Source organism: Artemia franciscana, chromosome 2 (genome assembly GCF_032884065.1).
Source record: "Artemia franciscana chromosome 2, ASM3288406v1, whole genome shotgun sequence".
Taxonomy (NCBI): domain Eukaryota; kingdom Metazoa; phylum Arthropoda; class Branchiopoda; order Anostraca; family Artemiidae; genus Artemia; species Artemia franciscana.
The window spans coordinates 64,104,460-64,129,611 of NC_088864.1; the positions used below are offsets into that span (position 1 = coordinate 64,104,460).

The 25,152-nt window shown below is 33.1% G+C and overlaps 1 protein-coding gene across 1 annotated transcript in view; it reads left to right on the top strand.

The window, feature by feature from the left end:
• The window catches only part of LOC136043935 (uncharacterized), a 71,678-nt gene extending 46,526 nt beyond the window's left edge, over window positions 1-25,152 (top strand). Inside the window, exons 13-16 of the mRNA XM_065728997.1 lie at window positions 1,252-1,427; window positions 4,014-4,230; window positions 10,407-10,564; window positions 20,708-25,152. Coding sequence (XP_065585069.1) covers window positions 1,252-1,427; window positions 4,014-4,230; window positions 10,407-10,564; window positions 20,708-21,332 — 1,176 coding nt within the window. The 3' untranslated portion in view covers window positions 21,333-25,152. The remainder of the gene's footprint in view (window positions 1-1,251; window positions 1,428-4,013; window positions 4,231-10,406; window positions 10,565-20,707) is intronic.

Consider the following 25,152-nt stretch of genomic DNA (forward strand, 5'->3'; position numbering starts at 1 on the left):
CTACAACAGCTAAGAATGAACAACTAAGTGCTTCCGTTTTGCAAAAAAAATTCAATAATAAACCTTCGCACGGAAAACATTTTCTCCAAATAATACTCCCCATCCCGACACTTCCTTTCACGTACTATTTCTGGACCTGTTCCTATCTTGTCCCCCATCCATTGTTTATCCTCCATCATGAAAAACTCTTTGTCCCCTTCATTACTGATAAAATAAACCTTTAGCTTTCCTGTTTTTTTTCTTTGGTACTGGTGATACCCAAGTTTTATGTTCGTTTGATTCTGTTGTTCCCTTGGTTATATGTTCTCTTTTAAACCTTTTTAACGCTAATTTTATATCACTTTTTTTTCAGTTTTTACCTTTTTGATTTTTTGACATTTTGCCGCTTAACTTTTTTTTTTGACTAATCAGTGGCTTTGCCTTTCTGATTTTGTTATTTTTTTAAATTGTTTAGCCAGTTTTTTAGTTGTTGTGCTGTTTTTATGATTTTTTTTTTATGACTTTAAAATGCGAATTCGGTCTTTCGGGGCTTTTGATAGGCGTTTTTTTTTTTAAATCAAATATCTTATCTCTCAACCTTGGTGCAGCAGGATTGATCCAAGGACTCCATAGGACGCCTTGGCTCCAAGGACGCCAAGCAGAGCATCAATCCATTGTGCTATGACAAGGTCATGGCAGCTCACATCCGGATAAAATAGGATTGGTTTGAAAAGTAGCCCGTTCTTTATTGTAGAATTTTTTGCCTATCGGATCATCGAGTCTTAGGGCGAGGGGTACATGATGATGTATGTGCCTATACTGTTTGTCTATCTGGCTGGGATAATTAAAAGTGCGACATACGTCATTTTTTTAACCTTTCAGTAGAGCCAAAAAACGAAAAGGTTAGTCCCTGTTGTATGTCTCTTTTTTCTTCAATTTTCGTCCAAGTCCAAAAGTGGCCTATGTCTCTTGTTTATCTTCGTAACGAAGACACATATATAACTCGTTTTCAACCAAAATGTATATATCCCCTTTAGTTATCACAGCTGTTGGCTATGAGGTAATTTAAAAGTAAGGGGTATGTCTCTTTTTGTATTCGTAACGGAACAAGCTAGGACAATTTAACTGCACCATTCAATTCCTCGTGGTAAGTTTACCCAGGACATGTGCATAGCTTATATCGACCGCCCTTTTAATTATCACAGCCATATTGATCTATTTACTTTTGATTTTAGTTATATAAAAATTAAAATTTGTAATTTTTTATTGCAGACTCTGTTAGAGAAGCGAGATCTTGAAACTAAGACTGAGCCTAATGTTCAGTCAAGTCAAAGTTCAACGGCATCAACAGAGGAAGTAAAAAAGGAAGAACCAGAGGAACCTAAGACTGTTGAAGTCACCGCCAGTACTATAGATGCCACCACTGTTGACGGTGAACCCGTCAAACAGTAAGTCCTGATATTGTAATAGGATAGTGTTCATTTTACAGACGGTATACATTTTCACCGGGACCGTCTTATTGGCATTTTATCATAGCTACTGATAAATTATCGCCAGTTTTTTGGATTTTTTCATTTGTGGGTTAGTAGCTTGCTGAAAACATCTACTTTGAGGCAATTAAAGCTGTATGGCGATGTTGTTCTTATATTAAAATAAAATTTTCTGAATTTCCAGGTCTTTTGAATGCACTAACAGGAATATATCTTTCTTGAATTTGAGTAATTTGTAAGTCAAACTATTTTTATTGTAAGTCATAACCATGTTTTTGGTTGCTGATACCTGACAAATTGTCTTAGTCATGAAAAATAGCATGTACACACTATAACAAAAATGTAAATAAAAGAAATAAGAATATATTACAAATAAAATATTTTTTATAATTGGTCAAAGTTCTATTATGTGCTATATAATGTACTTATAAAATATATATATAAATATGTACTATATATGTACAATATGTACTATATAAAAAGTATCCTGACTGTGTGTATGAACACTCAGGATATTTCCTGAATCAGTGGTCCTAGGCCTAGGCTCATACACACAATCAAACAGGTGACTGAAAGGGGCTGAACAGAGATTGCATATGGCTTTTGGCCATTGCAAGGAGAACTTTTGTGTCCTAAACTAATTTTCATGCTGGCTTCCCATTCTTTGGTTCGTACACATAGCCATAATTTCCGAAAAGGACAGAAATGAGACTGAATCGGACTTTTTAACTTGGGGATGAGAATTTTCATCGCCTAACCTAGTTTCTATATTAGTAGTCCTGGACCTAGGCTGATACCCACCAAAACGAAGAGTCAGAATGTCTGAATGGTACTGGATATCTTTTTTAATTTTATATGTCGTAATAACGATTGATTCTCAGGGCAAAAGTGGTATCAGGACTTTTTTTTCATACATAAGCAGAGCTGTTTCATTGACGATTAGATTTTAGATTGAACATGAAATTAAAAAAAAAAATTTTAATTCATCGAAAATTCAGTTTTGAGTATTTGGTTAAGGGTTCAATTCTGCATTTAGAATCCATTTGGGATGTCTGACTAAAAAGAGAATATTTTTCCAATTAGATGGTCAGAATGAGCGTAAGCGTTCAAATTGTGTGTGCCGAAAAAGTTGCGTTTATATTATCCTTAATATTATCATTTATCATTTACTGACCTTTATTACCTTAATTTAAACTTTTAATAACTTAAATTTTAATATTACTTAAATGTTATCAATTACTATAAGTTGCCTATTATTTAAATTACCAAGTAGACTAAAAATTAAATTTGATTCTTGTTAAATTCATTTGAATTATGTGTTTGTTTAATTAAATTTATTATTTAATTAAATATTAATTAATATTATTTAATTACTTAATTAATTGTCAATTAATATTATTTAATTGCTTAATAATATTAATAATTAATTAAATGTTTGATTGTTAACTTTGGTAATTAATTGATTATTTTGACTTTATTTAATATTAATTATTATTTCTATCCATCTATGATTGGACCACACTGTAAATTGTTTTCCCACCCTAAACTCGATCGAGCAAAATTTTCCAGAGACAGTATTGACAAGAATTGTTCAAAGAAATTCAGGGTGGGGAATTTTAATATTAGGAAGATTTTGACTCAGTGTGGAAGGACGTGGTCTGGGATCCAAAAGTATCAGGTTTATTTTAAAAATTGCAACTGTTTTTCATTGTAGTTTTAGATTTTCCTAAAATACTGTCTTTGTCGATCAAAGATTAGTAAGCATCGTTTCTTTTTCAAAGCCTTAGAACGTTGTTTTCGATTCAACTGAATGCGGCCTTTTTAATAATATGATCAATAAGGCATTGTTTTTTTTTCGAATTTTCTGAATACGGACTTCGTCAATCAAAGGATTAATAAGCCCTTACTTCTTTTTCAAGGTCTTTTAACGTTGTTTTCGATTTGACCGAATACGGCCTTTGTCAATCAAAGGATTAATATTTGTTTCTTGATTGTGTTGCCTTTGTTAATCAAAGGATTAATAAGTAACTGTTTCTTTTTTAAAGCCTTAGAACGTTGTTTTCGATTCGACTGAATACGGCCTTTTTAATAATAAAATCAACAAACCCTTATTTGTTTTTCAAGGACTTACCACGTTCTGTTCGAATTTGTTGAATACGGACTTTGTCAATCAAACGATCAATAAGTCCTTGTTTCTCTTTCAAAGTATGTTTTCGATTTGACCGAATACGGCCTTTGTCAATCAAAGGATTAATATTTGTTTCTTGATTGTTGTGGCCTTTGTCAATCGAAGAATTAATAAGTACTTGTTTCTTTTTAAAGCCTAAGAACGTTGTTTTCGATTCGACTGAATACGGCCTTTACCACGTTGGACTTACCAAGGACTTACCACGTTGTTTTCAAATTTTCTGGATACGAACTTTGTCAATCGAAGGATTCATAAGCCCTTGTTTCTTTTTCAAGGTCTTATAACGTTGTTTTCGATTCGACTGAATACGGCCTTTGTTAATAAAAGGATTAATGAGCCATTGTTTCTTTTTCAAGGCCGTGCATCCTGGTTTTTGATTCACTGGAAGGACCGAGTCGGGGAAAGATAGTTGCAACCTTAAGAGAATATTTGAAGGTAGAATTTAAAGTGAAGAAGAAAGAAGATCGGCCATTCAAGGATTTTGTCAAAGGAGTTATGCTAAAAGTTCCTCAACAGACGAATTATTCAGACTGTGGACTTTACGTCCTTCAGTATGCTGAAAACTTTTTTGAGGTAAGTAAATGATTCATTGCAAAACATTAAACGTTATGAAATGATCTTATATCGATTTTGATTTGTTTCAGTTGTATTGAATATTCGTGTAACCCTGGTCAACTTTGTTTTTTCGTAAGATTTGTTTTCGAATTGCTCAGGACTGCAGAATGGAAAAAGAAGAAGAAAAAACAACATGACAACGAAGATCATTTTTAGTCATAGAATGAGAAATACAAAATAAAGCTGATATTCCGGCAAGGACCTCTACTAAGTGGTCTTTATTGTTCAAAGAAAGTTAAAAAAAAATTCTTTTAAATACTCAAGGAATACAAAAAGAAAAAATTGTCATTGGAAAATTCTTCATTTGTCGTTCACCAGTCATCGTCAATTTGGTTTTAGAACTAATTTAGAGAAGTTCTTTCAATCTAATATTTAATCCCATACTCTTGTTTTTGTTGTTGTTATTTTTTTATGTATATAAATTTGTTGCATTTGCAATTAAAAGTATTAAGATGCCCATTACCAAAGACTTTGTTGTTCATGCTACATTCAGTTTTTTATTTTATCACTTAATATTATGACAGTTTCTTTAAATAATTTTCTCCATTATGTCTGTAAGCACTAGATTTCACCCCCTCCCCCCACTAGTTCACCAATGTTAGCTTTCGCCTCTGGATCTCATAAATTAGTGATTTAGATCGTTTCTTACTTACTACTTTGGGGGATAACAGGGGTGTGTTTCTTTTTTCTATAAATTTGCGAAGTCTTTCAATGTAAAAAAGGCTGAAAACATGTATTCGAGTCGTTAAGCTTTGTTTTTTTTTTTTTTTTTTTTTTTTTTTTTTTTTTTTTTTTTTTTTTTTTTTTATTCTAATGGATACATCACGATATAATTTTTTTTTATTATGTCGACCCTGACAAAATGTTCAAACGAATTTTAAACTATGAAAATACAAATTTTCAGTTTTAAATTAAGCTAGTGTGAAAGGCTCTGCAGTGGAGTGTCAAAGCACCATAAGCCTAACGTGTAAGGTTCTACAGTGTAGTGTGAGAGCACAATAAGCCTAGCGTATAGCGTGTAAAATGTGATTAGTGCCTTTATGTGATTAGTAGCGTTTTGTGTGATTAGAAAATGTGATTAGTAGCGGTATTCTAGAAAGGATCGGACTACCGTAGAGCAACAAGTGGGGTTTATAAAATCCCATGTACTTGTGGAAGCTCTTATGTGGGACGTACTAACCAAAATTTAAAAATGAGATTGCTACATCATAATTCTATTTCATCGCCTTTAAAGCAAAATACCAAACCTGAAGATTTCACGTCGGCCCTCTCGGCACATATCTTTAATTATCCAAATCTTTTTTTTTTGAAAATGTTTCTTTGATTTCTGGGGACCAAGGTATAAAGCAAATTTTCAGGGAAACAATCGAAATTTAAAAAAAAAAATATTCAAGAATAATTCCATAAACAGAGATACAGGTGAATTTGGATTGAACTCAATTTATGTTAATTTACTGTGGTCAAATAAAGTAAATATCACCTCACCTAAGAGCTATGACCTCTGTCCACGCAATATGTCAGATAAATCTAATGAACCGGAACTGAAAAGGTCAAAGAGATTGGCTTCCGCTGTTGCATTGAAAAAATAAGAGCAATAAACTATATGTAATTAGTTTATTAGGTATAAATTTTGTTTATTTTTATTCATGTCTTTTACTTTTACTGCTGATGATGAACACTGTATATGTGTTCGAAATGTCCAGTTGAATAATTTTATATCTATTCACTGTCAATAAAAAGGTTTCATCCCTATTTTGAACTGTTTTACTTTCGTTATTTACGTTTTATTCATGCCAAAAATGTTGGTTTGATAATTTTCAGAAAAAAATACCGAGTCTTTTTCGAGAAAAAAATATATATGAAATTATTGATCATTTAAAGATAGAAGGTAATTTATATGTGTTATATATATAAATACAGACTAAATGTAATGAAATAGATAAAACTTACACCATTACGTAATAATAATAATTAATATACATTAATATAGCAATATTTAGTTTGGGACGGTGGTCAGTGACGTGACTCTGTAAGCTTAGCCAGAGTCGATCCAGCTCTAAATGGGTACCTGGAGAAATCTGGGGAAGGTAAACAGGAAGGGTATGCGAAAGCACAGGATGGTTGGCCCCCAACCCCGCATTGTACTTCCTGGCTGAAGGGCCAAGAAACGGAGATCAGCGCCGCCGGTAGGGACTGTAAAGTCTAATGCCGTATCCTTTACCTTTTTTTTAAATATAGCAATAGCGTTTGAAGATGCAATGATGAAGAACATTTAGTAGTCTGAAGGCCTTTTCATTTACGGATGACTGTCTCAAGTGGCTTTGTCATTTATGGGTGGATTGTTTATTTTTTAATAGCACTAAAAATATATTAGTTATTATTTCTACTCTAGTAATATAACGGACTAATATAACGAAAATAACTAATAAAATTATTCTAATAATTCTAGTAGTAATAAATTACAAAAATAACATAAATAAAAAAATAATAAAAAAAATTATACGCGAAATATAAATAAAAAAATTCAGAGAGCAAAAAGGTATTATATACCTTAATTTAATCTCTTCATCTGGAACGTTAAATTTACTCCTGTTAGCGTTTTATTATATCACAAACAAAAGGGCGTTGTTATGAGTAATAGTAGTAGTAGTAGAACAATTTTATGAGAAATAAACATTTCTTAATCATTAGCACAACATAAGCGAAACTTGCGAGGTTGTGCTAAATTCAAGGAAAAAAATAAAAAAGATAATGGAGAATGTGGAGAATGATACCATATACCGAAGCCAACAACCATAAAATAAAAAACATAAACAATACGTTACCTTGCGTGACCCCAAGACGACAAAAAATTACGTAAAGATTACAAACGAATAACCTATGGAAAATTTATTTTATTTAATCTGTGTCAAAAGTATACCTACCGAGTAACTCTACACGTAAATAAATTGGCCAAAGCTACCTATTTCCTTGATATCTATATTCATAGATATAAAAAAAAATAGAGATAAAAAAATTTATTCCAAAGTTTTGAAGCTCTGTAAATAAGTGAAAAAGAAGACCTACTTGAAACTAATCGAGGAACCTCTGTATTTCCTCGTATCCGAGTAACGTGGTGTTGAACATCAGACCTCTCACAAAATATTCTTTTAAAACAATCAGGAAGGCTCTCACTGTAATACTTACATATAAAAATCAACGTATAAAAATCACGTAATCCAGCTGCAGGCATTATAATTAAATCTCTATACACAGACCTTATAGACTCCTGGCTCCCAACACCACAAAAACTCGGGTACCATTATTCTGGATCATACAGATTGGACGAGCTATCGAAGGGAGAGTACCAAGCCAAATTGACGAGCAATACAAAATGTAAGGGTGAATCAGGAAAAAGTATAACAATCGTAGAACATTCGGGGGGAAATATGTTTTAATTTGCGCATGATACCTAAGTTAGATGACAATATTTTTGAAACTGACTTGACATGATCTTTAAATGATAGGGTTTCATCGACATTGATTCTGAGGTATATGGTGAACCTTGTTCGTTTATTAATATTGAAATATCATTATTGCTTAGGCGTTCTAATACTAAATTTTCTAATATTAGAAAATTTCTAACAGTATTTTTTTTATTAACATTAATATTAACTAATATAATTGACTTAACTATTAATATTATTCGAATAATTCTGATAATAATAAATTATAAACATAACATAAATGGATAGAATAATAAAAAATATAGCAAACTAATAGCAAATATAAAGAAAGAATTAAAACAAAAAACAATAATGAAAAATAAAGTTAAAAATTTGAGAACAAAAAGGTATTGTATATCTTCATTTGTTGACTTCATTTGGAACGCTGATTTTTTATTTTTTTTTTCTTAATAGTATTTTGTTAAAATATATTTCAGGTAATTATTTGGCTTAAAAAAAAAAAAAAAAAAAAAAAAAAAAAAAAAAAAAAAAAAAACTGTTTTCTTATTTTAGAAACTGAGATAAACGAACACTTGAACCTTAATCGTCCATCTAAGGTGCTTTTGCTTGTAGTTCTACAATGACTTACGTTTAAGACACCCCAGTCCTGTGACCAACTGAGACAAAAATCGATAACTACTAACTTAGAAAAAGGAGCTAAGGGTTGTATCTACCGTTCTTTATTAGAAGAAATTGCTCCTGCGAACGATCTGTACTAATATGGTTGCATACGAGGCAGTAGCACGGCAATATATCTAGTGCGAATGTATCACTTAATCGTCCAGTGGTTGGACACTTCTAATAGTACTGTCGACTTATCTCTGGCGGACTACGGAAAATCATTCGACCTTATCAAACACATGACTGCATTAACTAATCTGAAAGAAATTGGAGCTTAAAAAACAAATACCACTATTAGTGTAAGAATTTTTACAGGGGAGACGGCAATCAGTTTACCCTTTGTTTGCAGAAGATACCTGCTCTGAGTGGTCAGAACTAACCTGTGGATGCACCCAAGGAGCGAAATTAGCTGCTCTTTTATTTCTTGCTATCATCAACCCTATCCTTGCAGAATTTGAAGAGCATTTCAAGCTTGTTGATGACTTGTCTGCACTTGTCAAATATATAGTCGAAAATGCAGTTGCAAAGTAACAGTCTGACCCGACTTTCTACACAGACTTCATCAACCAGTGTAAGTCGAATAGTCTACAATTGAATGAACAGAAATCAAAAGTTTTACGATTTAATCCACTCAAGCGAGATATCACTACCCCAGATGCTCTGTTTCCAGTTGTTTCCTCTGCAACAATCCTAGGCATAACATTTACAAGTGGCTTCTCGTTTAAGCTGCATGTAGACAATATTGTGCACAAAGGTCACTTCTCAATCCAGAGTTTAACAAGCATTCGCAGGCTAGGCTTTTCTGATCGTCAACTCCTGTTGGCGTATACAACCTACATCAGGCCTTTTCTCGAGTATTGCTGTCCTGTTTGGGGCTCCCAAACTCAGAACACAGCTTACATGGCAGATAAACTCGAACATGTTCAAAAACGCGCTACTAGGATAATACTTGGACCCAGTTTCAGCAACTACGAAAGTGCCTTTGAGATCTTGAATGTGTCCACCTTATTCGATTGAAGATATGAGCTAATAATGAAATTTGGGAAATCACTATTAACAAACGAAAAGCACCGATCCATACTTCCACCATCTGCATCAATCAGCAGACATACTAGGCATTACAACAAACTGGAACCAGTCAAGTGCCGTACGAACAGATTCGCAAACTCCGTTGTACAATATTTCGTAAGTATATCTAATTAGTGACCGTTTTGTGATTGTAAAAGTAGCGTAGTTTAGCGTTCACTTTTGAGTACTACGATAGCTATTTCAATAAACGAATAGGAAAATACGAATTAATGATAACTTTGCTCGATTCGATTACTCGGCTAATGGATTGGTCCTAGGTAATTTGATGGAAGAGTAAGGTCAAAACCTTGTTCAAGTGCTCGTTAATCTCAATTGCTAAAATAGGAAAATAGTTTTATTATTATTATTTTTATTTATTTTTTACCAAATAATTACCTGTAATATATTATCTTCACAAATAAAAGAGTGTTATTATTGAAATAGCTTAATTTTTAAGATATTCTAATATTGAGTTTCCTAATATTAGAAAATCTCTAATAATATTAAGGTTTCAGAGTAATCCACTGAAAGACTTCAGAACTCCAGATCCCAGTATGAGAAACTGGTATGATCTTGAAAGGTAGTATGAGAAACTACTTTGTCATTTTTGGGCGCATGGTAAATTTGTTATTAATAATAAAAATATATTAGTAATAATTTCTACTCTAATGATGTTGTATGATATTACAAACTACTGTAGCTAATAGTTTTATCCTAATAATTCTAGCAATAGAAAATTAAAAGCATTAGATAAAAGAAAAGAATAATGAATAAGATAATAACATAATTCTAAATAATAAAAAAGTACTATGAAAATAAATAAAGTTATAAACAAAACAAAAATAACCAAAAGTCGTTATTATTAGATCATCTCAATTTCTTAGATATCCCAATATTAAATTCCCTAATATACAAAAATTCTAATAACATTTCTTTTTTCTAATAATGTTCAATTTTCAGAGTAATCCTCTCAAAGACTTCAGAACGCCAATGCCCAGTATGAGAAACTGGTTTGATCCCATGGTGGTTATTCGCAAGCGAGAAGACTTAGGGAATCTCATCCATGATTTAACGGAAGAACAAAACCCAGGACTTTCCGATTCACTGCCCGATATCAAGTATGTCTCTTTTATATTATTTTATATTATACTATTAGTTATTATTGCATTATATTCTTACAATGCAACGATATTATTTATTATTATGTTATAGGTCTAAAGGGTTTAACATCGCAACCAAAGAGTACTGGTAACTCATAATAGTGGAAACTGGCATTATTGTAAAAAAGTAAAAAAAAAGTAATTTGGCATTTTTTAAGCCAAATTAATAACCCATGATTTACCCTCATCGTACCTAGGCCTACTAATAATTAGGCATAACCCTTTGCCATCATAGACAAATAGGCCAGGCCTTAGATTTGTCTTTTAAACAGTAGGTTAGCCTACCCTAAACAGCCAAATGCTCGATTTTTAAGATTTACACAGAGACTTAACCTTTAAATGATGTAAATATACAGATCAGGCCCAAAGAGCATGGGAAACTATGAGTTTTCAATACTATTTGGTTAGGCCTTCACCAATTATCCAGTTCGACTTGAATTTTTCTATTAATTTAAAGACATTTTAATGATTTCGCCAGCCACTACGCTGCGTCTGGCGCTAGTAGTTTTCAACTCCTATCTTTCCATGTTAAATCGCCGAAGTTTCCACTCTTATAGTGTCCCATGCTCTTTGATCGCAACCAAAATGAGGTCATATTGGAAATGCATTAATTTGAAGGTTCTCAATCTCCAGTTTTTACTAAGGGAATTAATGTATATTAATTTATAAAAGAATATCATTTATGGCTGAATAATTGGGCTTGACTTCAGTAGCAAAGTGAAAATAAAAGTTTGTTGTCAACGTAGATAAAGAAATTCTTGCTTTTAGATCGTTTAGTTGCAGGATATATGATGGAGCCTGGCCCACATCAGCTTCATATTTCTTTAAAGCGTTGAAAATGTACTCCTGTAAGGAGACAACTTTTCTTTTTATTCGATATATTTTTGGGGGCTTGATCTGTTGAAATTGTATTTTCCCCACCAATGATCTCATCTGTTGTGTTGAATATGAATTTTTTTTTTTCTTGAACCGAGATAGGTGGTACTTCTACAGAAAGACTAGATTCTTGAATCAAGATTCAGAAATACCTCTGAAACAAGGAGGCTGCACCAAAATTGGTAGTTTTCATAATCCGAATTGTCAGTTAGGCAGTATTTTAAAAATCTAGGTTATCAAACGAACTATATTTGATGAATTTGCAATCTAGCTTGTCAGTGATAAGGACCTAAGATGAAAATACAATATGCCATAGACTCTATGTTAGACCAAATGCCACTCATACAACATATCATAAACTCTTATGGCAGATCATATGCCACACATACAATATGCCGCAGAATCTTCAAGCTCACGCTTTATTTTAAAAAAGGCATATATCTATAAAATATATCTAGCAAGACCACCATAGCTGCCTGGACCGTGAATTTCTTATTTTAAAAATAGTCTTATTTCGACTAATTTATTTTGCCATTCGACTAACAAAGTCCATTTTATTATTTTTTCATTCGCCTTTCATCTATTCGTCCTAGCCAAGTGGTTAGCGCACTAGATTTAAAATCCTAAGGTCAGGGGTTAGAGTCCTGGTGTCGCTGGTTATTTGGTTTAGAACGGGGGCCAATGGTGTGACTCAGTAAGCTCAGCCAGATCGACACAGTTCTGAATGGGTACCCGAAGAAATCCGGGGGGAAAAGATGGGAAGCGTCGGATGATTTACCCCCAATCACGCATTGTACTCTCGGGTGAAGACAGTGAAGCAGGAGATCAGAACGTGTGCAATGCAGACCGTTGGTCAGCATGCGAAAAGTTTTTTTTTTTTTTCTCTGTCTCTCAAAAAATATATCAGCACTTTATGCCATTTTAGTTTCACCACTGGCGAAAACGAAATTCGTTTAAAGATGGCAGGATGAAATCTTGAATTAGTCCATAGCTATTAGAATTAATCCAAAGCTCTTTGTTTTAGCTGAATTAGTCCATAGCTATGTGTTAGGATTAGTCCATAGCTGCTAGAATTTGTCTATAGCCCTTTGTTTAAGCTGAATTAGTCCATAGCTGTGTGTTAGAATTAGTACATAGCCTTAGAACTAGTCCATAGCTGTTTATTTCTGCTGAATTAGTCCATAACTGTTTGTTTTGGCAGAATCAGTCCATAGTTTTGTGTTAGAATTAGTCCAGAGCTGCTTGTTCAAAAATGAAGGATATTGAATAAGATATAGTGCCGCAACTCCTTCGCAAATTAGTGGCGGAAGTCATTTTAGTTATTCTGTCAGAGTGACAGAATGTCTTCAATAAAATTTGGTTCCTTTCAGATCAATCTCCTTGGATCACTCTATGATCAGAGCTGAAATGAGCTGAAAAGTTAACTCAATGTATTTTGAGCTTATCAGAGTAAGATTCTATCTGATGCTGCACTCATGTAGATATCCTGTAAAATTTTGGAAAGTAAAAAAATTAATGAGGTTATTAAGCTTTTCAGCAAATTTATATTTTCTCCGTTGACAGTGTTATTTTAGCAGTTGGCAGGTTGACAAGTGTATAAGGATGATGTTAAATTAGCAAAGATAATTATGTTTTCTGAATGTAAGCAGTTTTAATAGATAAGATACAAATCTTAATAGTCAAACATAATTGTTTATTTTAAGATCTTAATTTGATTTCACATCCCAATAATTCATTGAAATACACAGGGTCATAGTTCATTGTATTATGTTACCTGCAAATTGGCCGCTAGTAACCCCGCCAAAAATATTCTGAAGATCCAAAATGACTCGAGTCAGGCTGTAAAGTCGTTTCTTGGTCATGGCTACTACCAATACAGCTGGTGGGCTCCCAATTACAACACAATAGATTGGACTCCATCCCAATCTAATCGAAGCTTGCCTGTTTACACCCTCCCAGGAAGCTCCAATTTCCTTCGAATCTTTTTTTTTACCACCTCTGCTTTTTGTTTGACCCTAGATGGATGGCTGAAAGGAACGATCTTTGGCATTCTGTCATCCTTCATCCACTAAACGTGCCTTGGCTATCTCAGCCTTCATAGAGCCGTATTTTTGTACAGCTTAATGTTTGAATTACGGTTAGTTAAATGGATAGTTAATACTAGCTGTACACAATTCCTTTCGTAAACATCCAATAAGTCCTCATTCATCTACCAATGCTCCTACGTTTCAGAACCATACATGGCCACTGTCATCTGGCCATACTTGGCCACTTTTAAGCTTACAATATTATAATCTTGGTTTGCAGACTTATCTTCCTATTCTTCCAAACCTTTTTCAACTATGAAGAAACACAATACGCATTCACTGTTCTATTTTTAACACCTTCATTGCACTAACTGTCTTTACTAATAAGTGGAGCTATGTAACCTAGGTGAACCTAGGTAAGTGAAGCCGTCCTCTTGATCGATCTTCTCATTGCCCAACATCATCTCTTCATCTTCATTTATTCGTAGTCTATGTGACTTGGTCTTCTTAAGATTGATTTTCAAACCTGTTCTTGCATTCTGGATTCTCTTAAAACCTCCAAAAAATCATTAGCATAATATAAGTCTAGGAGAATATTACTTTTCCGTTTGGTGCCATGTTCTCCCATTGATTTTGCCCTGCTCCTTAGGGCAAAGTCTATCAAAATGTTTGATATAAATGGGAATAGAAAGCAACTCTGCTTAGCTTCTAATTCAATACTAAACCAGCTTTCAACCTCGTTTCCAACGTTCTATAGAACCTTTACTAAAGCTCTTTCATTCTTTCATTCTTTCTTTCGTTCATTCATTCTTTCTTTCATTCTTTCTTTCATTCATTCTTTCATTCATTCTTTCTTTCTTTCTTTCATTCTTTCTTTCTTTTTCTTCTCAGCTGAGACAAAAGTGGCTCACAATCTATAAAATTGAGGACTAAAGGCGTTTGAAAGCTTAAGTACTTCTCAGTTATTAATTTAAAAGCTGGAATTTGGTCAAAACTCTCATCCAGTCGACTATGAGAGTTCAAAGAGTGAAGAGCTAAACCAGTTTTCAATTGAATTGGATATAGTCCTTGCTAAGAATTTGATGAACTTGCATGAATAACCAAGCACATATTACAAACGTGAGTACTTTTGGGGCGGCCAATTGGAACATTCTGTTCTTGAAATTTGTTACCTGTAGTGTTCACCCCCCCCCCCCCCCATTGTGACTGAAGATTGTAAAATGGCAAAATATAAACCGTTTGATCTTGCCCTAGCTTCATTTCAAGGATATCCCTTATGGCCATCAGTAGTTATTAAAACCACCAAAGACCAGAAAAATCAAGCTAGATATCTAGTCTTTTGCTATGGCACCCACTCGGAGCATAATATAGCTGTAGCACATATCCGCAACTGGAATGACCATTTTAAAGAAGCTTGTGCGAGGACAGATAAAGATGTAAATAAGGCTTTTGAAGAGCAGCGCTTATCCCCTGATATTTTCAAGACTCTAAGTAAGTCCTACTTATCACTACCCGCTAAAACTAAAGGAAAATCCAGTCTAGCACCATTAACTCCAACTTCTGCAGCAGCATCAACTTTAAAAGAAATAATAAACGAAACTCGAGAGGAACTAATGAGCACTAAGTCTAACCTAATGAATGATATTTCTCGTGTCGTATCAAATACAATGAAAGATCGCCGAGCTTCGGAAATTATAAGTGAAGATATTGTGAACGAAGTTTATAATTCGATTTCCCTTGAATATAATGCCAAATTTGAAAAAATTGAAACAACCCTTCGAAAACTTTATAATGCCGTGAACTTGCTTGAAAATAAAATCTCTAACTTAGAAGACAAGTTTGACCAACTAGAGCAGGATGCCTTACTTGGTAGCCTAATTTTCTACGGTGTGAAACCAAACCCCAATGTGGAACTGAGAGAAAATCTTAATGGAGTGATAACACAAATAATGGGCTTGCAAGATTTTAAAGAAATGGACCTCTTAAAGGTTAATCGATTCTGCATGCCTGCTAATCAAACTGAGAATGTGAAAATCGCCCCAGTTCTAGTAAAATTTTCAAGCTTAGATACTGCTCGTAAAGTGTTTGCAGCAAAACGTAAGTTGGCAAAGTCAGGTGTATTTGTTTTAGAAAACCTAACTAAAAAGCGTCGGGATCTATTAAACGCGGCTCGTAGCACCTTTGGCCCAAGAAGTGTTTGGTCTGATCACGGTCAAATTCTAGCCAAAGTTCCTGGTGAAACTCGTATACGCAAAATAAATTATTTGCATGAATGTATTAGTATATGACTGGTTAATATTTTCTTGATGCGTATCCTTTCCTAATTCATTCTTTTTTACAGTTTCTTTTTATTTCGTTTCATTTTTTTTTCATGCTCATGGTTCATCCCGATAGTACCTTCTGTGCTATTAATTATTTATGTGTTTATAATCCTTTGACAGGTTTTTTTTTTCGTAATAGATATAGGTAAAGATTTCTTTTTTGTTCATCTGGTGATTTAAATGGTCTCCAAGTAAAACCTGCTTTTGTCAATATTTTAAGTCGTGAAAGACGCCTTTGCGAGCTTGAAAATAATCCTTTTAGTCTAATTAGTATTGTGAATAATTCTGTAGGTCAGGTTAATCAAAACCTGACTAATATAAACCCTGTTTGTAATAGTAAATATGTTTCGGAATTGGGGGAAGAGGAGGTTACCAAAGGAAATTATTCTCTGACTGCACTTCAGCTTAACATTCAGGGTCTTTCCTCGTCAATAGATAATTTAAGACAAATAGTTTCGGATGGACAGCCTGATGTTGTTGGTTTGTGCGAGACATTTTTGGATTCTGGCAATGAAATGCTATTGGATATCCATGGCTACAAAATGGAACATATAAACCGCTGCAAGATGGCTAAAGGAGGTCTTGCCATGTATATATCTAGTAATTTGCATTATTGCTTACGGGATGACTTATCAAGGAATTTTGAAGGTATCTTTGAGTCACAATTTATAGAAATTAGAGTTAATGGTATTGATCTAATCATAGGCAATATTTATCGTTCTCCTAGTGGCGCGGTTTCGTTGTTTCTTCGGAATCTTGAGGAAATACTTGACTTAATATTGAAACGTCCGTGTCAGTTAATCATAATGGGTGACTTTAATATAAATTTGATGGATTCAAATTCTTCGGCTTCAGTTGATTTTCTTTCAACCATGCTTGCCGCAGGAACTCTACCAACTACATCCATCCCCACACGAGTAACTAATGTTACAGCTTCTTTGATTGACAATATCTTCTCTACGCTTTGCTTGAAGAAAAACTCAATTTTAGTTACTGATATCTCCGATCATTTTCCCATATATTCTCGGTTCAGTTTTAATCGGGGAAGGAATAACCGGGCTCAAGTGTTTGATTCCTATTCTATTAGGTTTGGTGAAAATGAGTTATCTCTTCTTGGTTCTAAATTAGCGAAAAATTCGTGGAGCTTATTTGATAATAACAAGGATTTTTCTTGTTTATTTGAGTCGTTTTATGGAACCATAAAAGAGGCTATTCTTAACATTTGTAAAGTACCACCTTCTAATCGCAGGTCTAAAAGGATTATTCCTCTAAACCCATGGATGACATCCGGACTTCTCAAAAGCTGGAGAAGGAAAAATAATCTCTGGAGGTATTATAAATGCGCTACACTTTCAACGAGTGCTATTCGTCTTTGTCAATTCAAGATTTACCGGAATATATATAATTCCTTGTGTAGGAAAGCCAAATCTCTCTATTATCTAAATAATTTTGCTGCGTGTAATAAGGATATTCGTAAAACTTGGAAGGTAATAAATTCTGTGCTTAAACCTGGTTCTCAATATACCTCTTTACCTATGAGTCTGGTCATTGGTGATGAGACTGTAGAGGGTGAGCTTAATGTCCAAGAAGCATTTACTTCATTTTTCGCTAGTATTGATAATAATATCGCTTCCACAGCTAATTTTTCTCGGTCTAAGTCGGACTTTAGATCTTACCTCGGGCCGTCTTGTGTTAAGTCTATGTTTCTAGAGCCAGTGACAGAAATTGAAATTACTAAAATTGTTAATGGCTTGAAAGACTCATCTTCATCTGGGCCAGATTCTATTCCTACTAAGGTAGTTAAATCTATTCTTCCTTCAATAGTTGTGCCTCTTACAAAACTTGTTAATCTTTCATTTAAATATGGGGTTTTTCCAGATCCTCTCAAGCGTGCTCGGATTATTGTTCTGTATAAAGGTGGACCAAGAAATGATCCGGCAAATTATCGACCAATTTCAATTTTATCAGTATTTAGTAAAATCTTCGAAAAGGCTATGCTTTCTCGTCTGCTTAAATTTCTAAAATCTAAAGAGTTTCTTCATGATTTTCAATTTGGTTTCCGAATGAAGCACTCCACTGAGCATGCCTGTATGACCCTTTTGAATTTTATACATTCTGAATTGGATTCGGGATTAATTCCGGCTGCTATATTCCTGGATATTCGCAAGGCATTCGATTCCTTAACCCATGAAATTCTTCTATCGAAGATGTCTCATTTTGGCATTAGGGGTAATGTATTTTCTTGGTTTCAATCTTATTTGAATGATAGGTTAATTTCTGTCAATCCACAATTTAATTTCTGTCAATCACAAGTGAATTTTGGCGTCCCTCAGGGATCAGTTTTAGGGCCAGTGCTATTTTTGATTTATATAAATGATCTTTTTTACGCAGTAAAAAAGCAGAAACCTATTCATTGCTGTAGACTCTGTCATCCTAAACCTTCCCTTGCCCATAGTGCCAGCTATAGTTCACCATCTTCTGATGTCCTTGTTTGTTTTGCTGATGATAGCACACTCGGCACTTCGGGGAACTGTGAATCCGAGCTTCGATTAAACTTGGAATACTTGTTTGAGAGAGTAATTTCATGGCTTGATGCTAATTTTCTTACCCTAAATTATTCAAAATCCAATTTTTTGATATTTTCACATGTTTCTCAGATTTATCCCAAGTTATCAGAAATTCATCAGCCAAATGGGATAATTCACAGATCTAAAGATCGATATGTTCGTTTTTTGGGCATTCTTGTTGATGAAAACTTGTCTTTCAAGCGTCACATTGATTTGATTAAAATGAAGATATGCAGGAGTCTGGATCAATTTTGGAAATCCTTTTTCACTCCTTGATCCGATCTTACGTTTCCTACTGTCCAATAGTATGGATGTCAACCTTTCCTTCACTGTTAAAACCACTTTCTAAGGTTTATAATAAAGCTAGAAACCTCATTAAGGAAACTAACCGTTCAAGAGTTATCCCATTACTTGATCTCGAGTCACTGTATATTCTTTCGTGTACATGTTTTACTTTTTCTCAGCTTCATGGTGACCTCCCCCGTCCCCTAAGTGTTCAGCCATCTTTCACCTCTGATCAGAATAATTATAATCTTCGCAATACCGAAAATCATATTCAAGTTCCTTTTACTCCTTGTGTAAGGTCAGACTTTAATCCTTTAATTGCGAGTTATATTGTATGGAATAAGTTGCCCGAATCAGCTCGAAGGTGCCACTCATTCGGTTTGTTCAAAAAAATTATTAAAAATTCATTGGCTTCTTAGAAATTATTTTATCTCTTTTTATATGTGTATATCCGTGTATGTATGCATATATATTTCCTGATTATTTCATTGGAGTCTATTTTATCTACAGATCTACTTAATTAATTTAGTCTGTTCAATCTATTAGTCTATTTAGTTTTGTTTTCTATAGTTTTTCATTTTATTTATACTTTCCTCTCTTCTCCTTTTTGCTCTTCTCTCTGTGAGTAAGTGATTATCTTTTTTTCTTCTCTGAGTAAGTGGCTCGTTCATTTTCCCCTTTTTTACAGGCCAAAGAGCCTTTGGGGAAATAGTAAAATGTAATATTGTATGTGTGTTTCGTGATGAATAAATCTTATCTTATCTCTACCCTTTGTAAAGCCACATCTTCTTTTCTTAACACTTTATGTACAGCATCTCTATGTCTGAAAACTATCATCGTACTAAGTTGTTCGCTACCTACAAAATCCAAGCTAATGCATCCTTAACTACCAAACTTACTCCTATCACATTTCTTATAAAGGGATTGTGTTAAAGTTTTCCTAAAATCACCCGTTGCCTCCCTTTTTTTCAGAAACCATATTCATAATCTTCAATATTTTATCTCTAATCTCACAACCACCACATTTCAAAAAACTTCTTTACCACATTATCAGCACCTGAGACCTTGATATTTTTTTTTAGTCCTTTTTATACATTCTCCAACTCTTCCTTGCAAAATAAATCTGCCTTCACTTTTAAATTGTCATAAACTTATTTATTCTTTTTTATATAATTTCCTGTAACTCACTCCTTCTTTAAGGTATTTAATATTATATGTTTTTCACTTATTTGTTAATGGTTTTTCACTCGTGTTCTTTTTTTTGATAAATCTTGCTCCGGCTAGTACCAAAAATTGTATAACTGCATATGGAGTTTTTTCTATTACAAATTTCATCTGAGATTTTTTTTTTCCTGATTTTTAAACATAGGCAACGTAAGTTTCCTCTTTGCCAATTCAGTTATATTTTATTTTCACTGTCCTTGGTACTTTATGCTTAAGGGTGTAAACTATATGGTTTATGGTTATGTTATTTTTAAACATAGGCAACGTAAGTTATGTTTCACTTGGTTTAAAATTATCTTTTATTTTTTGCTTATTAAGTTTTAACACAATAGCCGGACTATTTCAAGCTTATGAAGTATATGCAAGCTCAAAATCGAGTTATATAAAAAAAAGAAGTCCTGCAACTAATCATAACCAGTGGCGTAATTTTGCCAAAATGCTGGGGGGAGGGAAGAGCAGATTAGGAGCCAATTTCCCAAATCAAGGGGAAATGAGAGTGAAAATTGAAAAATGCGCCATATAGTACCACAAAAGGCAAAGATATACAAAAGAAAACTGACTTGTTTTAGGGATTCTTGAATTATGCAGACTTATCTAAACTTTTGACAAAAGATTTGAGGAAATTAAATTTCAGCTGAGGGGGTAGACTGGGGTCTGGAGAGCAGTTGCCCCTCACCCTGTCCCATTGCAAATTGCTTCCTGATGATAAGGGCGTGGGAAACCCGGACAAATAGGAATTAAGGCGTATGATAATGCTGAACAGGCGTATAGTACTTTATAATTCATAATTGATAATTTTAGGTTTCCTACAATCGATGGAGAGCTTGTCCATTTAGATGAAGAATACTACGAAGAAGAGGAGGAAGAAGAAATGAGTGATGAATATGACCACGAGGAGGAATATTATAGTGACGATAGCGCCCAGACACAGCCATTTGATGTAATTACACCAGCTTGGAGAAATGAATCTACAGAAGAAGGGTTTAACCCCTCAGGGGATGCTGCTGGTCAGGAAATTTGGGAGCCAGAAGAGGACGATCCTCATAAGGTTGAAGTGGCAGAAATTGGTGGTGAGGTTGAGGTTGACTCTGAAGAAGATTTTAAAGAGAATCATGAGCATAATAGTGAAGAGGGTACGGTAAAGGATGAACAATTAGACAAACTGGTCGCCACTGATCCAAATTTTAAAATAACCCGCGTTGAACCTAGTAGTGACGTATCTGAGGAAGAGGGTAGTATGCCAACCCTAAGTCCTATGAATTCAATTGACACTGAACCTAAAATGGTTTCTGGTGGTTTTCGGAATTTAGAAAATCCTGTGGAAATTGAAAAAAGAAAAACGAATGAAAATTGCAGTGTTAATGGCTCTAAAAGACGGAAATTAGTGGAGTACGGTGACTCTGGTGACTCTGGTGATTCAAAATGAATTGCTGGTGATTCTGACTCAAAAGTGGAGTAAGAACTGTTCTTTTGATAGAATTATTGTAAGATTTACTGGTTATTCAAACTCAACTTTAATAAAAATTATGCTCTTGGCTGAAATATTATTCTTCCAAATCTAGGGAAGTACATTCTTCTGGAAGTGACCTAGTTGCAGAATAATAGACGATTCATTTGTTGTCTTTTTTTTTACTTTTGAAACGTATCTTGTGAGCAAAAGTTAGATTTGTGTACCCACTGAAGTTGTTTTTATAAAACTACTTTATACACTTCCAGTACTAAATAGCCTATCTTAGTGGTAGCCTGAAATTTCCATAGAAGATGACAAGAACCGTAATGTTTCTAACTGGTAAAAGGGGACATACCCCTGCCCCCCTTCTACAAAACTAGTTGAATTTTTTTCTATTTTATTAGGAAGACCTCATTCTCGAATCACTTTTGAAGAATTTTGTACTTCGAATTTCTACCTCCCTGTTTTTCCAAATTGCTTAGTGTACTTCCAGTATTAAGAAGCCTATCAGTGTCAGAATAGTTCTAAAAGGAGGGTAAAACTAATTTTAAAAAACGTGGAACTGACTCCATCTGGATAATTCTCGTTTTGACACACTTTTTAAAATTTCGGACTTCGATTTCTGGTTTTCCAAGATTTTTCAAATTGCTTTACACTCTTTTAGTAGTGAATCTCAATTTTAGCCTAAAATTTACTGAGGGAGTGCTATGAAGAAGTATAGTTCTAAGTGAGTGTGGGTATGCTAATAAAAAAACTTTTTCTGCCTAATTTTCAATACTCAGTTTTCACCCAACTGTTGAAAGATTTTTGTTTTCAATTTTTTTGCCCCTTCCTTCGTTCGATATACCATATATCTGGCTTCAGTTAATTGTGGCTGAAATGCAAATAGCATATGTAAATGACATATGAATAATTCATCTGTAGTGTAGGGAGGGGATCAGTGTTTGTACGGAGCAATTTTTGGATTCTTTTATGGCATTCTTGTGGTTTTGGATAAACAAATATAGCGTCTTCATCTATTGTGTTAAGATCATACCCGTGTGAATGATAAGTTGTTTTTTTTCAAAGAAAAAAGTTTTTTTTTTTTTGGTCAATATTTAAATTTGTCAAACATGGGTATTTTGGATACGTTATTTACTACAGCACTCTGAATTTTCATTTATAATAAAAATACAATGAAAGTAAAATATGCGGTAAAACCTAAATTAAGATAGAGAACGTTGATAATTTCTTTTCGTATATATCTATTGTTAAAATTCTGAAACTTTTCGTTTTACAGTAGGAAGCCAACATATCAACAGAAAAAAAAGAGGATGTGAAGAAAACTAGATTAAACAATTGTCATATACTAGAAAATAATATAAAAAGATGAGAAAAACACACAAAGGCAATGCGAAAAAAGTCATTTTTTCTAAGCATAACTGTGTTGAATAAAACGGCTGAATTTTAAACATTGTTATGCTGTATATTTTTTTTGTTTTTAATTTAAAACTTTCAAAATTTAATAAGTCATGTAAATAAACTCAAAATGAGCGTGGATCTAGAAAGATTTGTTAGTTTGAAACATGACAAAAGATGAATTGAATGAATGAAATGAAATGAATGAAATCTGAATTGAATGAAAACAACCGCTTTTAGTTTGAAAAACTTCAACGTTTAAAACGTTGAGCTTTCTAGCTTGACAAAGGCTAAGTTTTCCTGGTGTCCGAAAGTCGTCTGAGTGTTCCCCAATTTTTGGTTCTAAACGGATTCAGATTCATTTATTCAAAAATTCACATTCATCAAAATCTTCAACTTGCCCGAACGGAGAGACAAGCTCGACTACTGGGCAAGACATATAAACAAAATTTAACAATCCTCATTGATACAGAACAAACAAAAAAAGAACCGCTATTTCATCAAAAAAAAAAAAAAAAAAAAAAAAAAAAAAAAAAAAAAAAAAAAAAAAAAAAAAAAAAAAAAAACCAGCATCTTTAATGAGAGTGTTTCAGGTGGAGTAAGTGGAGTGAGGCCAATATAAAATAACGGAGATGACAATATGATTATTATCAGTTCAATGAGCTGAAACGCGTTTTAGACGTTTATCGTTTTAGCTTGACATACGTTGCGTCTATCCGGCACATAAAAGTTGTTCTTGGGCTCTAAAGGATGATGACTATATAATTGTCATCACTTTAGAAAACCTCTTTATCCTTGAAAACCAAATATCACAAGTTGAAAATTTTAATAGTTGAACAAAACACAAACATTTTTGGATAGTCTTTTAATGCTTTTTCCTCACTGGAAATATTGGATTTATGCCGGCTCCATATTCATTAAAATCTGATATTTACCATAATTATAATGTCCGGATTAATGATAATTCTGGTCACAATCATCTTAAAAAGGGATATAATTTGTAATGAATTTCAAAATAGTTTTGAACGAATAAATGTATTTATTTACTCAATGGAATACAACTTCTGTTTTGTTAATGGACCAGAAAAAAGGTGGTTTTCCAATAAAAACTACTAAAGAAATGTGTTTTCTAAATCTTGGGACGGCGGGAGTTTTTTTTAAATTGGACTCATTTATTATTATTGTGGCACTCCTAAATTTTTATTATTATTTAAACCCATATACTTTGGATTAAATGAGTATCATATTTAATTAGCGTGTTTAGTATTCAGACAGTTGCCCCTTTCAGAAACAAGCTGAATTTGATGGACTTATTCTTAATATTTCATATATGGTTCTATTGTTCGTATATAGATTGGTCGTTTTTTAGCTGTTTTCAGTTTAATTTTGAGCAAAAAAAAAAAACAGTTATGTTAGTCTAGGAATTTAAATTTGATTTATATTTGTGTCTTTATAGCCTATACAGATATTTTGTTCTCATCCTCTTTTCATACACGTCCTTATAAATAGGTTATAAATATGTAATAAGTAAGCATACATCTTTAGTATATTCTTGTAGTGTTTTCTAATATATAATGCAGATAAAAATGTGAATGAAAATAGAAATTGTTAATTAAAAGCCTACTCTACCTTGATAAGAAGAATAGAGTATTCTAAAACATCCCACTTTTTGGAATATTTTTTTTTTGAATGGATTTGTTTAGCAAATTTCTTGATTAATTGCTTAATGAGATAGCTAAAAATAATAGATATACTAAAAAAAAGAAAAAATGATATAATAAAATATAAATAAAATATAATAAAATATGAAAAATAATAATAGAATCAGAATTCGCAATGCAGTTAATTGGGAAATTTATCATTTTTCTGTAGTCTTTTTTTCCACGTTTTGTTTTTTTAATATCTCACTATGAATATATTCCAAAAATATTAAATAAAAAAAATTGTATTTTGACATCTTCAATCACGGATATTAGGAATAGTGGCATAATGGGTATATAATTCAAACAATCGCTGAAAACCGTCTGCAGAAGGAGGAAGTTTGGTTCAGTGTCCAAATACAAATTGACCCAAGTTTCTGATTGGTGTCTGTTTGTAGGCAAGGTAAAGACCAAAAACTGAATCATGTCTTACTCTTTATTTATTTCTTTATTAGAAAATTTATATTTGAAGAAACATTAATTTGTTTTGTAACACCTGTTTATTTAGAAATCAAAGAAATATTTCTCTATGATGTCTCTAGGTTTTTTCCGTGATCAAATAAATTCAAAAATTAGCGAAACTTCGTGATATTGGCAGATTTAAGTTTTATAAATGGCCCTTCTGTTCATTTGTTTTTTCTTCTATATGCTATTGTAATTTTGTTTTTATAATAGAATTGTATGACAAATTGATATAA